General features: G+C 39.1%; 2 protein-coding genes across 3 annotated transcripts; both read right to left on the bottom strand.

Moving 5' to 3' along the window:
- Window positions 1–6,313: 6,313 nt before the first annotated feature.
- Window positions 6,314–9,433, bottom strand: LOC128318903 (ribonuclease inhibitor-like). The gene is made up of 4 exons (XM_053237049.1): window positions 8,964–9,433; window positions 8,037–8,210; window positions 7,629–7,805; window positions 6,314–7,495 (listed from the first exon to the last, which is right to left on the bottom strand). Exons 1-4 carry the CDS (start codon window positions 9,431–9,433, stop codon window positions 7,459–7,461), a joined length of 858 nt encoding a protein of 285 aa, XP_053093024.1. The 3' UTR covers window positions 6,314–7,458.
- A 78-nt stretch (window positions 9,434–9,511) lies between these two features.
- Window positions 9,512–14,538, bottom strand: LOC117597916 (protein NLRC3-like). 2 transcript variants are annotated; one of them, XM_053237045.1, is made up of 6 exons: window positions 14,488–14,538; window positions 14,207–14,328; window positions 13,624–13,746; window positions 11,404–11,458; window positions 11,026–11,230; window positions 9,512–10,737 (listed from the first exon to the last, which is right to left on the bottom strand). In XM_053237045.1, the coding sequence occupies exons 2-6, from the start codon at window positions 14,257–14,259 to the stop codon at window positions 9,512–9,514; spliced, it is 1,662 nt and encodes a 553-aa protein (XP_053093020.1). In that variant the 5' UTR covers window positions 14,260–14,328; window positions 14,488–14,538. The 2 variants fall into 2 exon arrangements, with proteins under 2 accessions (XP_053093020.1, XP_053093019.1); XM_053237044.1 differs by lacking the exon at window positions 14,488–14,538 and having other exon boundaries at window positions 14,207–14,444.

The raw sequence follows: 14,538 nt of genomic DNA, 5'->3' as shown, positions 1-14,538 counted from the left end.
AGAAATCCTCGGCAGTGTTCCGTGGAGCCATCAAATTTTTCTGGGAGCGCCATCTGGGCCGAATCGCCGTGGATTGGCGCGGTGACAGTAGCGGGGCTCGCCGCTGCTTGCTGGAGCTGTTCGTGGGCGGCCTGTAGTGCCGCGAGTTGCTCCTGATACGCACGAATGATGGCGCCTTGGCGGGCCACCACCGCCTGGAAACTCGCGCGCTCTGCTGGATCCAAAGACAGCGAAGTATTCTGTAACGCCTCGTCCGAGGCGGGTTGTGTAGGATCCATAAGCAGAGACTAAAGCCGATAAATCCGAAACGGCAGGCAAAATCGCAATCAGGAAACGAGAGCAAAAGTCTGAAAAAACCAGGAAGTCAATCAGTGAGAAAATATGATCCAAAATCGCAAGGCAAAGGCAAAAATCAGAAAAACAAACCAGGGTCATACACATGAAGAAAAACCGTAAACAATGCAAAAGAAAACGCTCAGTAATGTCCAGAAAACAATACTTCGCGTCCTCATGTGGTGAACGCGCTGCTTAAATGTCCCTGAAAACCCCGGAAGTGTTTCTCAAGGATGGAGTCAAAACTCAGGTGAGGGCTCCCTCTGGCGGGCAGGTGCCGGTGGTGACGTTACAACTGACAAGCATGTAGCTATTCGCCTCCGGTACCCCTCCTCAAGTCCCACATTCACCGAATACCTGAAACCATAAAATTTGAATGAATCACCTCAGGCCGCAACAAACGCTCCGATCGTCCGAACAAACCCTTCTTGCTGAAATGAAATAGTCATCCAATTAGCCACCCAACGCGCGTGCAAATTGAACTCTCGCAAAGATCAGCCTTCACTCGATACATCCGTAGTTCTCCTCAGCCATGCTATTAAATAAAACAAGTCTCAAATAACCCCGCATAACAAACACAGACCACATTGTAGCTACCACCAGCAGCTCCTACCTCCTGAATGTGCACCCAGCGCACCAAAATTGACGTCACTTCCAGGACCCAACTGGATGCAGTTAGTATACAAAAATGGCATATCACATCGCCACATAAATAAGAACTTTCTTCTATCAAACAAACACCAATTGTTGTGAGGATTTTGGCTTTGTTGGAGATAAGCACAGGATCACTAAGAGGTACAGGTCCTGGACACAATGAGCAGTGCATTTCATCTGGAACCAAGATTTTTGGGAATTTCATTCAGATTAGTGGTTGACTTAGTTGGTAGGGAAGCTGGGATTTTTTTCTATCTGAAGATGTGCTGTACCTTTCGTTTGAGGTCCTCATTTGTTGGAGGGTACACTGTGTTCTCAGCATCAACTTTATCAAAATCTGACAGGTTTTTCTCTGGCAACAAAGTCTTGTCTTTACAGGTCACCTCCACCTCAGTGCTCTTAACTCTTTGAAACATTTTTCTATTGGTTTGAAACAGGTGCCATTTGCATACTGCTTTATGTATGCAGGATCGCCTTGATATAGTACAAGGACAATGCCACATGTTTTTGGCATTGTGAACAACCATAATCCTTCCTAATCTGCTGTATAAAATGATACTTTTGGCTCAAAACAGACACATAGTGCATATAAGACAGACTTCCAAGGTTCACATATGTTGCAAAACACATAAAACGTTCTTCAGCTTTATTCTGATGATTTAAAACCTGTCTTTTTTTTTTCTTCTGAAAACCATTTTTGATGGACCATTTCTGTTAGTCTTTTTGTATAGGACCTCATTCCCTCCATCAGATCTGCAGTAATCCACTGATTTTAAGTGAGTATACTGACGAGATCGCAAGCAACTTCTTCTTCTGAAATCCATGACAACTCACCTTGTATGAACTGCTCCATGTCTTTTCAATGACATGTATGGGAATTCAAGGGCGTCTAGATGATTTTGCCACAGTGAAGACTCCACTCTTTGCATCAATGCACTGACTTTGAAGGTGGGACTGAGCAGTGACATCATGGTCAATATTTGAATGAGCCCTTTGTATGTGTCTTCTAAGATTTTTCTTTAAAATGCACAAATCACAGTGTGGACAATGTAACTTTTGCTCTTGCTTATTTTTAACATATTTAACACGGTTTATAGCTGTCTTGCTGCACTGAGGTGCAGTAGGGGATATCTGGTTCCACTGAGGAGCTGAATAATTGCACACATTTATGTGCTTGATAAAATCTGATATATTGATTATTGTTTTTGTGCAAGTAGCAACAGTGAAAATGTTTGTTTGTTCTGCACTCCAAGTGAAAGATGAAAATTATGAAATCAAAAAATATCATAACAGATACAGTTTCAAATGGTAAAATAGAGTATATAAGCAAATTAAAATGAATTGACTCACATTTAAAATGTTAACAAGATACACAAAATGACAGCATATAAAACTATCAAATATATTCACTATCAAATATACCTATCATTATTCTCTGCATACAATATACATATCACACCTTATGTTTATGATGAACCACGCAAAGTATGTGGTAAATGACTAAGAACCGTATGTCTCTCACATGGTCTAAAAACATGTGTTGCACAAAATGGACAATGATACAAATTTCCAACTCTGAAAGCTTCAATAGAAATAGAATCATTGCTGCTTCTCACTGTAGCACATGTCTGTTAAAAACAATAAAGATATGTAAGATATAATGCAAGAAGGACTATTAATTACCTAGGTATATATTTATATTTTTAACTACTTAGCTACTGTTAATATACATACATATTTATCACACTACATCTTACCTCCATCTTCTTCGTGTCTAAGGGAGATGACGTATCTGTATGGTTAATGCTGATTGATCAATTCAGTTCCCAGCAAGAACCTCTTTCCACCAATAAGAGAAACCTTTCAACATGCCTATTACGCCGATCTGCAGAGATCCATACTTGCCTGAAACGGGCAAGTGCCACGCCTTACCAAGCACCCATACCCTGTGAATAGTCCCAGCTTGGCATGTCCCATCACCTTTCCTTTTCTTTTTCTTTTGTTGTTTGTTTTTTTCCACTTACATTTCACAGTATTTTTTACAGTAACTAAGTTATTATTATTTTTTTTATTTCTAGAGCACTTTAATAAACCCTTGTTACAGTGCACCTCACAGGGCCTCACAGCACTTCATAAACCACAATCCTTCACATGACTTACACATGAGGAGAAAAATAGGCTGCTGCTAAGAGTTCTAAAATCAGTATTGTCTACATGGGTTTTTAACAAATTTAACAAAGTCCCCAGGACATGTCTTGAGAGCCACCATTTGATTTCCAATGTTGTTTAATGTGGCTCATAGCTAAATCGTTCTTGTCATATTTGTACTTATACTTTTGTCTACAACATGGTGTTAGGGCAAACACTTTACTCAGCACCGTGTTCCAGGTGCTTCTATGCTAGCAGGATTTGAGAGTTGAAGGTTGGGCAGGGTCCTTGAAGTAGTGCAATTTGACAGATGTTCCTGAGCAGGACTCAACATCTGGCTACTCCAACTGGAAAATGTGTCTATGCTACAGTATTATGGGACGAGACATCAAGGAGAATCCACAGAGGTGTGAAAGGCTGCTCCTGAGGCAATATGGTCATACAGCTTACTGCATGTTTATGAGCTGGTGTTGGGGCTACCTGGGAAGGGAAGGGAAGGGTAGCACTTCCATCCTCTGTAGCGAGCAGGATCTGGGCAGACATCCCTGAAGACTCTGGAAGCTACATTGGATTTAAATGACCCCCACTAAGAGGCTGCTGAGTTTTATTAATATCAATATAATAACTGAATAGAGTTCCTGTGCATCTACGTTGATTTATTAAATCTATTTGAAAATACAAACTGCTAAATGCAGCACAGAGGTCATGTGGTACTTCAGCTTTGTCTGGGTGTTCCCGGCAGGGGGCCCAGATCACCAGCCACATCCTCCAGCAGCAGTTGCAAAGTGTCCACGTGCCCTTTGAAAAGAGAAAAAGAACAACAATAGCAGATATGTAAATAAAACAGATAAAAAGCAATACGTGAGAAACACACACATACTGCATCCATAAATGTATGCACGACTTTAATTTCTTTTACTACTTCTTGTGTATTATTTACAAAACCTAACCTAGCCTACTAAAACCCAGCCAGATACTAGCAAGCTAATTTAGCTAGTTAGCTCCTGGTCTTGTTTAGCTAACAGGAAAATGTTTTTAGTAGACTCTGATAACCAGAAGATCTCATATGGAACTATAATTTTTTTTTTAAGAAATAACTAGTGAACATATTCGACTGCTAGTCTTTTGAGTCTGCTAGTCTTTACACATTAATGTTCTGTTATTTCTGGCCTCCATTTTAGGTTCTTCAGCGTTTTTCTGGTTTAACTGTAATTCTGTTGTAGGTTTATAACAACATATATATTATTTACACTTTCATATATTGCTGGTTTTTTTTGCAGAAGACAAAAAAAAATCTTTTTAACAAATTATTGTTAAAGATGTACTTCAGTTGTGTTTCTCTATATAAGTAGTATTGTAAAAATTGTCATGTGACTTGACTATTGTTGGGTAAAAAAAAAAAAGAATGTACTAAATTTTTTAGAAATGTAAGTTTTAAATAAAGTAATAAAAGAACTTGTTGCAAACCTTACGTGTTCGGGCGGAAATGAGGAAGCAGAAGGCAGGCTTGGGAACAACTCCAAGGCGTTTTATTCTCCACTTTCACTTTCAGCGGTTTACTTTATTTACACACACAGTTAAGCATGCACACGCAGCTCTGTGCTGGATCTCTCTCTCTCTCTCTCTCTCATTTTTAGGCCCAGCTCACTGCAGCACAGAACACTCGTTAGTAGAATTCCCTGCAGGTGTGCATTCCTTACCGCTCACCTTCTCCGGCTCCGCCCTCCATTCACCAACTGGTGCTCGACCACGCCCCCGCTTCCACAGCACTTCTCTTTTTTGTGAACTCAATTTTAGCTTCATCTGATCATCGTATGTTTCTTATCTATGCTCATGAGAGTTCTGAGGTAGTTTTGGCTGAACAAGTTCTCATTAGTTTGGCCAATTTTACTTCATTAGTCAACACAACAGAGCAGCTTGTTCAGGAAAGTATGATTTACTCACTAGCAGAATGGAGCAGTAAAAGGTTGAGTGCTATTGTAATCAGATACTTAAATTTATTGAATTGAGAAGATGATTTGTTTATTTACAGCATAATGAACTCCAGCACTTATTCCATTTCAAGTACAGAAGCGATCCATAATTAACCAGAAGAAATAGGAATACTGTTGCTCAGGTTCAGCCACGTGTAGCAAACATTCCTGACATTTCCCCTGGATAATTCCCATCAGCTCATCCTTCTGCATCGTATCACTGCAACAGATGGAACAGCTGGCTTATATGAATTACTGCACACACACACACACACACTTTTACTACCTGATGATGTGCTTCAGAACATTACTGCTGAAATATTGAACATGTGAGAGGAGAAAGAGTGTCTCACCTCATCAGTGGGCCAGGAAATGTTCAGTTCTTCCCATCAGACATATATTTGTCATCACATTGCAGGACGTCGGACTCCCCTGGAGTCAAACCAAGGAAGAACAGAGGAGCAAATGTTGTTCATCATGGCTGTAACTAGCTAAAAGTACACTGAGGTGTGAAACTCAGGAGATTCAGTGTGTTCTACATGTCCAGCATGAATGATGATCAGCTCCTCCTTCAGGATGAGGTATAAAAACCTCAGAACAGTTTCTCACCACGAGCACGGCCATCGTCTTCACTAAGCTTTTTGAAATATATCACTTTATGTGGTTATGCGTATGGTTAAGTTATTCTGAATGAATTGAAAGGCAGTTTTATTTTTATATTCACTATTCATTTTCATAAAAGTGAGAATTTCTCAGCTGTTTCCCCTTTCCCCTGCTTCTATAATAAATAAATGTGAATGACTGACCTAAAAAAACTGCACTGGAAAGAAAATAATAAATAGGATAATGTATACATATAACAAAAAATGATCCTAACAAAGGAAAAAGCAGTTGAGTCTCTTTATTTCCAAAATCCAATTCCAATCTTCTCTGTTTGTTACAGTACCTGATATACAATATGTTTTTTCTGATATCCAATATCCATCATTTTGTTTTTGCTGGTATCAGCCGGGTACTGATACTGGGTATGGGATCAGTGCTGTCTCTACTTCAAACCCTGTTTTTCACTCTCTGTAATGAAATATTAGTATTGAGCTGTACAACGCAGTCATACACTCGTCTTTACACTCATGTATTTCTAATCTGTGGTGTGCTCAGTGTGTGTGGAGTTTACACACCTGTCAGTTTTAACACATAGAGAAATCTCTCTCACCTGAATCTGCGAGTGTGAATGATGAAGCTCCCAAAGTAGAAATAAACAAACCTTCAGCAGTCCTAATGAAAAAATCTGTACCATCTCTGTGACATCATCATCATCATCACCATGACTACTGCAAAATTCTACACTTCTAATTATTTAAATTTATTTGTATTAAATTTAAAAAATTCTTTAAAATCTCTTTAGTAAATATTAAACATTACATGATAGTTATCATAAATTACCTCATAACTAGGGAAACACGGTAAATAACTAAACTTGTTAATAAACAGAAATGAGGCTTGTTGACCCACAGTAAACATCTCATGAGGATAAATAAATTAAAAACACCTTTATTTTTTGCTTATTTACTTATATATTGTATATTTGATGTTACAAATTACCAATATACTGCATGAATGTGTACAGGTGTTCCTAATAAAGTGCACAGTGCTTGTATACAACGTATATACAAAACTGTATTAAATGACAAATATACAGAGTGCATGTACTTAAAGCTTTTCAGTTACAGTTTAAAAAAATCTAAATATATTAGACAGTCAAAATATCTAGTTATCGTTCAGCAAAAACTGTTCAAGTCTGGGACAAGAACCCTGCTGGTCTGTACCCAAGGAACTGGTAAGATAGAAGTGAGGTTAATTTATCACCATAACAACAACAACTCAAGCAACAGAGTTCTTACCATGGTCACCATTAAAAACAGATAAGCAACAAAGAACAGAGCTCTGAAAATCATTTTTAGAGGAAAAATAAATAAATCAGAATCACAACTATTAATCAATCATCAGTGGAGACACAAATGTTAAATAAAAATGGAGCTAAAAATAAGCTATAAATAGCTACAACACATGGATGTGTATTTGTGTAATCAGTGTGATGATGTGATGATATCTCTGTGTTGTGTGTAGACGCTGAAGGATTTGACTTTGGATTGTAAAATATGTTATTAAAGCCTGAAGTAACTTGTAGCTGAGTGGATAAAAGGATGTGATCAGTCACGGTTATTGTTATGGAACTTCTACATCTGAATATAAATGATTCAGCTCCCAGACTGCTGGAAATGTGGGACGGGTTCTAACGCTTCACCAAAACTGCTTTATCCTGGAAAAGAGGTTTGAGGGGAGACTCCTGTCATACGCCAGTCCTGGTGAGTTTATTATCCTTAATGCTGAAAGACAAACAAACAACATCAGCATAAACATCAACACACACACTCTAAAAATCATAATATTATACAGGATACAGTGAATATTATTCAGTATCATACAGTACAGTAAAGAGTCAGTAAGTCAGTAACTCACTGTAGTGTCTCCAGTTTACAGTGTGGATCCTTCAGTAGGTCAGAGAGCAGCTTCACTCCTGATTCTCCTGGATTATTATAGTACAGATTCAGTTCTCTCAGGTGTGATGAGGAGTTTGACCTCAGAGCTGAAGCCAGAGCAGCACAACCTTCATCTGTAATACTGCAGTAACGCATCCTGCAAGATAAAAAAACCTTCTCACACTTAACACACTCAGTTTTAGCATTGAAAACATGAACAAAGCAAAATCTTTATATTCTGTACATTTACTCTCCATCTCACACACACAACAATCAAAATATATCAGATCACTACAATTAAATTTACGACAGATGAAATCTGCATGTTGCTGCATTTATTAAAACTCAGGTGTGTGTGTGTGTGTGTGTGTGTGTGTATATATATAACCTCAGGATCTCCAGTGTACAGTGTGGATTCTCCAGTCCAGCAGAGAGCAGCTTCACTCCTGAATTCTGCAGTTTATTGTAACTCAGGTCCAGTTCTCTCAGACTGGAGGAGTTTGAGCTGAGAACTGAGGACAGAACTCTACAGCTTTCCTCTGTCAGATTACACCCACGCAGCCTGGAAAAGAAATGATGAAATATCAGAACACTGATCACAAACACACAAACACAGCCATAATACAGCTAAAGTTGAACAGAAATGTCAGTGTGTTTCTCTCACACACAGAAATCAGAGGACAGGACACCACATCAGCACATTTACAGGAGCAGGGACGTCTTTCTGCACTCCACAATCTCTCAGCTACAATTTATTATAAGACCATTAGGTCATGTACATAACACACACATGTGAGAGCGAGCAGCCTACAAACAATACACTCTGATCTGTGTTCAAGTTTCTACAACCAACACTGCAGATATAGTGCATTTTATTACAGAAAATAAAGAATTATAGAACTGTACACTACCAGTTAATAACATGCCAGTACTAGCGGTACTTTACAGTGAGTTATATGTTGAATTTCACAGAGACGGTATAGTAGTTGGTGTGTACCGTTACAAATCTGTCACCTCAGGACCTTAGATTTTACACAGACACTAGTTCAGTTGTTTGGTGTGGACCCCAGAACAGGTGGAGTCACATACGTCCAAAGAGATCCAAACTAAAGAGAAAGTTTAATCGGTCCAAACCAGCCCAGGTAGATGTGAAAGCGTCCTTATCCTCTCTCACGTGTCCCGCAGTGTGGACATAATGTGTTAGTGTAAAAAGTGAAAGAATATTCTGTAAAAGATCTTCTCCAAACAGTGTGGTTCAGTGTTACAATAAAATAACAAACCATGCAGTAATACATTTATGAATAAAAATACTCACTCAGCTTTTCTGGAGGCTTTGACCACTGGCAGCAGCCTCAGAAGACATTCTTCTGATTGGTCATATTTATTCAATGAAAACTCATCCAGCTCCTGTTCTGAGTTCAGTAACACAAACACCAGAGCTGACCACTGAGCAGGAGAGAGACTGCTTCCACCGAGACACCTGTAATCTTCTCTGTTCAGGTAAGTTTGTACTTCCTGCACTAGAGAATGATCATTCAGTTCATTCAGACAGTGGAACAGATTGATGGATTTCTCTGGTGATGGATTCTCCCTGATCTTCTCCTTGATGTACTTGACTGTTTCCTGTTCGCTGTGAAAGCTGCTTCCTCTCTGTGGTATTAAGCCTCGTAAAAGAGTCTGACTGGACTCCAGTGAGAGACCCAGAAGGAAGCGGAGGAACAGGTCCAGGTGTCCATTCTCACTCTGTAAGGCCTTGTCCACTGCACTCCTGAGGAAATCAGACATGTTTGACTTTCTGGAAAGTTCAGACAGATCAGTGATTTGTTGTTCTGGTACATTTCTGCTGATGAAGGAGAGAAATGCTTATAAAGCAGCCAAAAACTCCTGAACACTCAGATGTACAAAGCTGAACACCTTCCCCAGGTGAAGCCCAAACTCCTCTCTGAAGATTTGGGTACACACTCCTGAGTACACTGACACTTCTCTGACATCAATGCCACACTCACTCAGGTCTTCCTCATAGAAGATCAGGTTTCCTTTCTCCAGCTGTTGGAAAGCCAGTTTTCCCAGTGCCAGGATAGTCTCTCTGGTCTGCTGAGGATCAGGGTCACATTTCTGATGGTACTTTTGGTCCTTGTGTTTGATCTGAAAGATCAGGAAGTGTGTGAACATTTGAGTCAGAGTCTTGGGGATCTCTCCACTCTCTGCTTCACCCAACATTCTCTCTAGAACATTGGCTGAAATCCAGCAGAAGACTGGGATGTGGCACATGATGTAGAGGCTTCTTGAAGACTTCACGTGTGTGATGATTTTATTGACCAAGCTCTGATCACTGATCCTCTTCCTGAAGTACTCCTCTTTCTGAGGATCACTGAACCCTCGTACCTCTGTTACCTGGTCTACACACTCAGGAGGGATCTGATTGGCTGCTCCTGGTCGAGAGGTTATCCAGAGGAGAGCAGAGGGAAGCAGATTCCCCTTGATGAGGTTTGTGAGCAGCATATCCACTGAGGCTGACTCTGTCACATCACACAATCTCTCATTGTTCTGGAAATTTAGAGGAAGTCGACACTCATCCAGACCATCAAAGATCAACACCACTTTGTAGGATTCACAATCTATTAATTGTAGTTTTCTCATTTCTGGGAAAAAGTGATGAAGAAGATTCATCAGACTGAGATTTTGCTGCTTCATCAAATTCAGCTCTCTAAAGGGAAGTGGAAACATGAAGGTGACGTCCTGATTTGCTTTTCCTTCAGCCCAGTCCAGAATGAACTTCTGCACAGAGACTGTTTTTCCAATTCCAGCAACACCTTTAGTCAGCACAGTTCTGATGGACTTGTCTTTAAAGAGGTCATTACATTTGATGGGTGTCTCCTGTGTGGCTGGTGTCCTGGACGCTGTCTCAATCTGTCTCACCTTATGTTCATTATTGATGTCTCCACTCCAACCCTCTGTGATGTAGAGCTCTGTGTAGATCTCATTCAGAAGTGCTGAGCTTCCATGCTGTGAGATTCCTTCATTAATTCTTTTAAACTTCTCTCTCAGGTTGGATTTCAACTTTGCCTGATACACAAAGGCCACAGACTCTAATAAACAAAGTAATAACATGTTTTAATGCAAAATCACTGAGCACAATATAAAATGTAAAATTCTTTCAAATGCTGCTGTTCATTCCTGATTCATGTATTAAATACTTCTGAAGGAACAGGACCATTGTACAGAGTAACCACAAGCTGGACCATGAACAGAACAGAAAAGCACCAGATGTACATGATACTAAAATCAAACTTAAAACTAAAAGTGTAAATATCTAAAACAATTTCCTCTCTCTAAAGTGAACCTGATGGAATAAAGCCACGACTCAGAGCTCTTACTGTTGTGCAGTGTGTTAGCGAGATCTGTGTGGTTCATGTTCTTCAGGACGTGCAGTGTGATCTTCAGCGCTCCCTCTCTGACACTGTGCAGATCCTCCTCATCCTCCACCTCCCTCTCAGTGCATGCTGGGTAATCTGGACTCACGAGCTTCCTAAACCTCTTCAGCTCATTCTTTATCAGAGTGATGACTTTGTGTTCCAGCTCCTGGTTAGAAACACACAGTAACAGATCTAAATATTTTAATGTTAAACAGTGAGAGATGCCTTTATTTTATGAAAAGGAAAAAAAAAAACCTCTGTCTATTACCACAGTTACAACTGTCTGATTACCCATAATTCTGCTGCACATCGATAAAACAACACAAGTCACACCCACACCTTGAATATGGACTCCAACTGATTTCTGCCGATCTTTGATTTCTTATTTTGCAGTCTGTGAACAAACAAAACACATCATGTAATATGGACTATATGATGATAATAATGATGATAGAATAACAGAATAGTGGGGAAATGCATAATAACGAGCAGTTGAGTAGTAAGAATAATAATACACAGCATAAATGTAAGACACTGCAGAAAGTGAAAAGCTTCCTCCAACTGACTAGCTCGTTTTTCATTCATTCTTTTTTGATTTTGTTCCACTCAACGCCTCAATGCTGGACAACGCTGGAGCTCATTTGTGGTTCTCTTTTATAGCTAAAACACCTTCACGAGCTGTTAACAACAGTGACTAGCATGACTATTCTCAAAGAATTTTCTTAATCAAAGTATGATTTAAGTATGATTATCATATAATCCATCAAGTATAATCACGAGTTAAAATACTTAGAAATCATAAAAGATTTAGTGCATTTAGAGAGTGACTTTATGATTTTACAAGGATATTTCTGTGTATGTGAATCAAGAAACCTAAAACAAACTGGTGTGACCTTGCAGGTAGACTGTGCTTTTGGGAAAAACAATAAGCACACAGTTCTCATTCATAAATTGTATCTTCTTCAGTCCAGATGTGCTCTGTCATATCTCACGGGAAGGTGTTTTTCTCTCTATCAGACTACTGAAGTGCATTGATGAGGTTGTGATGAATGTTAACTTTTTTTAAAAAATAAACTGACTGATCTCTCGCCATGGTTAAAACTAAGATAGAGGGTAAACTAAGCAGGTGTGTGATTAAAAGAAAAAAAGAGAAGACTTCACTTAATAAGATCATTGTTCTAGAAGTGTATAAAAGCATGAGCCACGACTGTGTAAATCAGATGATCATCTCTGCTTTGTTGGTTGATTCAATAAAGTCTCATATTTGGCATCCAAAACCCTTTGTCTTTGGAAAGTTATTTTTGTTATTCTCATCTGAAAAGTTTTGCCACGACACTATAGGCTAGTTTATATACAGGATGGCTGAGAGAATTATTGTCTAAATCATGTTACACAGGTACTCTGCTTGTTACAGCAGTTAACTTCAGAGCTTCGTGGCTCCAGTGTCCCAGGTGGCTGAGATTAGGATTTTAGTGTGTTTGCACAGTTTACTGCAAATTAGCCTGATAATGTCCCATCTATTCTTTTATACTGAGGAGTAAAATGATTAGATAGTTTTAATTGGTCATTTATAAATATATTACTTTACATTCTATACAATGGTCACTTTACAATTTAAAAAGAATAAATTACTAACCATACAGTCTATTCAATATATTTTAATCCATAGATATAATATATTTAAAAAGTATTTTACTTAAAACAGGGTCACCATATCCTTTTTCTATTCAATAATCCACACAGTGTTAAATCATCATTCTTCTATCAGTAAAAACACAATTGTAAATCTGTAGAATCAGGAAAATGGTTTAACGATATGTGCCAGTGAAAGTCTCAGATAGACAGACAACCTGAAAACATATTGCCTATTTATTTATGTATTTATTTGTTTGTTTGTTTGTTGGGAAATGTCCTTCATTTTTCCTCCTTGAAGGTGGTGACACTAGAGCTTACAGTCTTTGGCGATGTTTCTTTCTTCTCTGGAGGAAAGCTGAGATGGGGGCGGAGTGAAGGGACTTTGGGGAGTGTCTATAAGATAACCGACACGAGGCCTGACCAAACACTACTGGTCTGGAAGGCAGATTTCCAGACGAGTTTTATTTTTTCAGCCACATAGTACACTTGTGCTGAGGCCATGACCATAGCTTTTTTTCATGTTCTACAAATTTCTAGGTGATGTGTACATGGAAAAATAAATTATTGCACCTTTAACACTCTCCTCTTAACACAATACACTGATTTCAGGATTTCCTAACTAACATTAACATATTTAGAAACAAAAGTTTGAATGAAAGAATGAATGAATAAAATATTTATGTTGTCATTAATTTCCCAGGTGTAAATGTTCCTCTGTAGCACCACAGACCCTCCAGCTCAGGGACTGCAGGCTGAACTGAACTCTTAAAGCAGTTTTCCTCACTGCCAGTCCGAGAGCTGCAGCACTGCACAGTTTAGTGTTGTACTGGTTCAACACCTGATAAAGCTCATGAAGGGCTTCATAATGAGACGAGTGAGTTTGATCAGGTGGAACATTGCCGTAAAACACCTCACTATACAGACCTCACATCAGTAGAACTGTCTCTGTCTCTGTCTCTGAACTTAACCGGAGGATCCATTGACGCGTCACTCTTCATGGACACACAGCTGGGTTCTGGTGAGTCTGATCTCTTTCTCTTCATCATTCTAGAATTACAACAGAAATATCAGCAATAATTAATACTCTGCTGTCTCAGCACTGTTAAACAATGTGTTCATCATTAAACACCAATAATTCCATCTTTTTAATTCAGCTACAGTCTGCACACTTATTCAAACAGGAGACTCGCCTGATCCCTCAGGAATTACTCTGATGTCAGGAGTCCCAATCACAGCTAACTGACTCAGCTGGGTCTTAAAGCCTGTAGAGTTCACTGACTCAAAGCTATGCTGCTCTTATGCTACACATTACACAGTCCTTTTTACTCTTCTCTCAGGGAATGATTTCTCTAAACTGTTCTTACATCAGATCAGTGATATATTCACTGCTATTAAACACCTTAAAGCAAAGTTTAGCTCCTCTGTTAACTAGTGAGTGTTTAGAGATACAGATCTGTTCCCATGAGACGGTGTGTATTTATTGCTGGTGAATGGAAAAGTAACTCACCTCTCGTCTTTCTTTAAGTCCTGTTTTCCAGACACACTCATGTTGGAGGTCATGTCTCCTTCTCCAGATTACAGCAGGACACACGTTTACTTCACTCCAACATCGGTGTGTTAAATCAAACCCTGTATCAGCACAGAGTTCACTTACAGGAAATAGTCACGGTATCAAGTCCTAACACAACCTGTGTACATTAAACCTTCAGTACAAACCCACAAAACTCTTCTGCCTCTAGTGTCACTTCAGTGTGTTTATATATTATAGCTTTACATTTAGATACTCACTGTGTTTTTACTCCTGAAATGGTTTATTTTCTCCCCCATACAAAATGGAGC

This window comes from Pangasianodon hypophthalmus, chromosome 9 (assembly GCF_027358585.1).
Source record: "Pangasianodon hypophthalmus isolate fPanHyp1 chromosome 9, fPanHyp1.pri, whole genome shotgun sequence".
Classification (NCBI taxonomy): domain Eukaryota; kingdom Metazoa; phylum Chordata; class Actinopteri; order Siluriformes; family Pangasiidae; genus Pangasianodon; species Pangasianodon hypophthalmus.
Note: the sequence above shows the minus strand (reverse complement) of the source record. Positions and strands in the feature narration are given on the sequence as shown.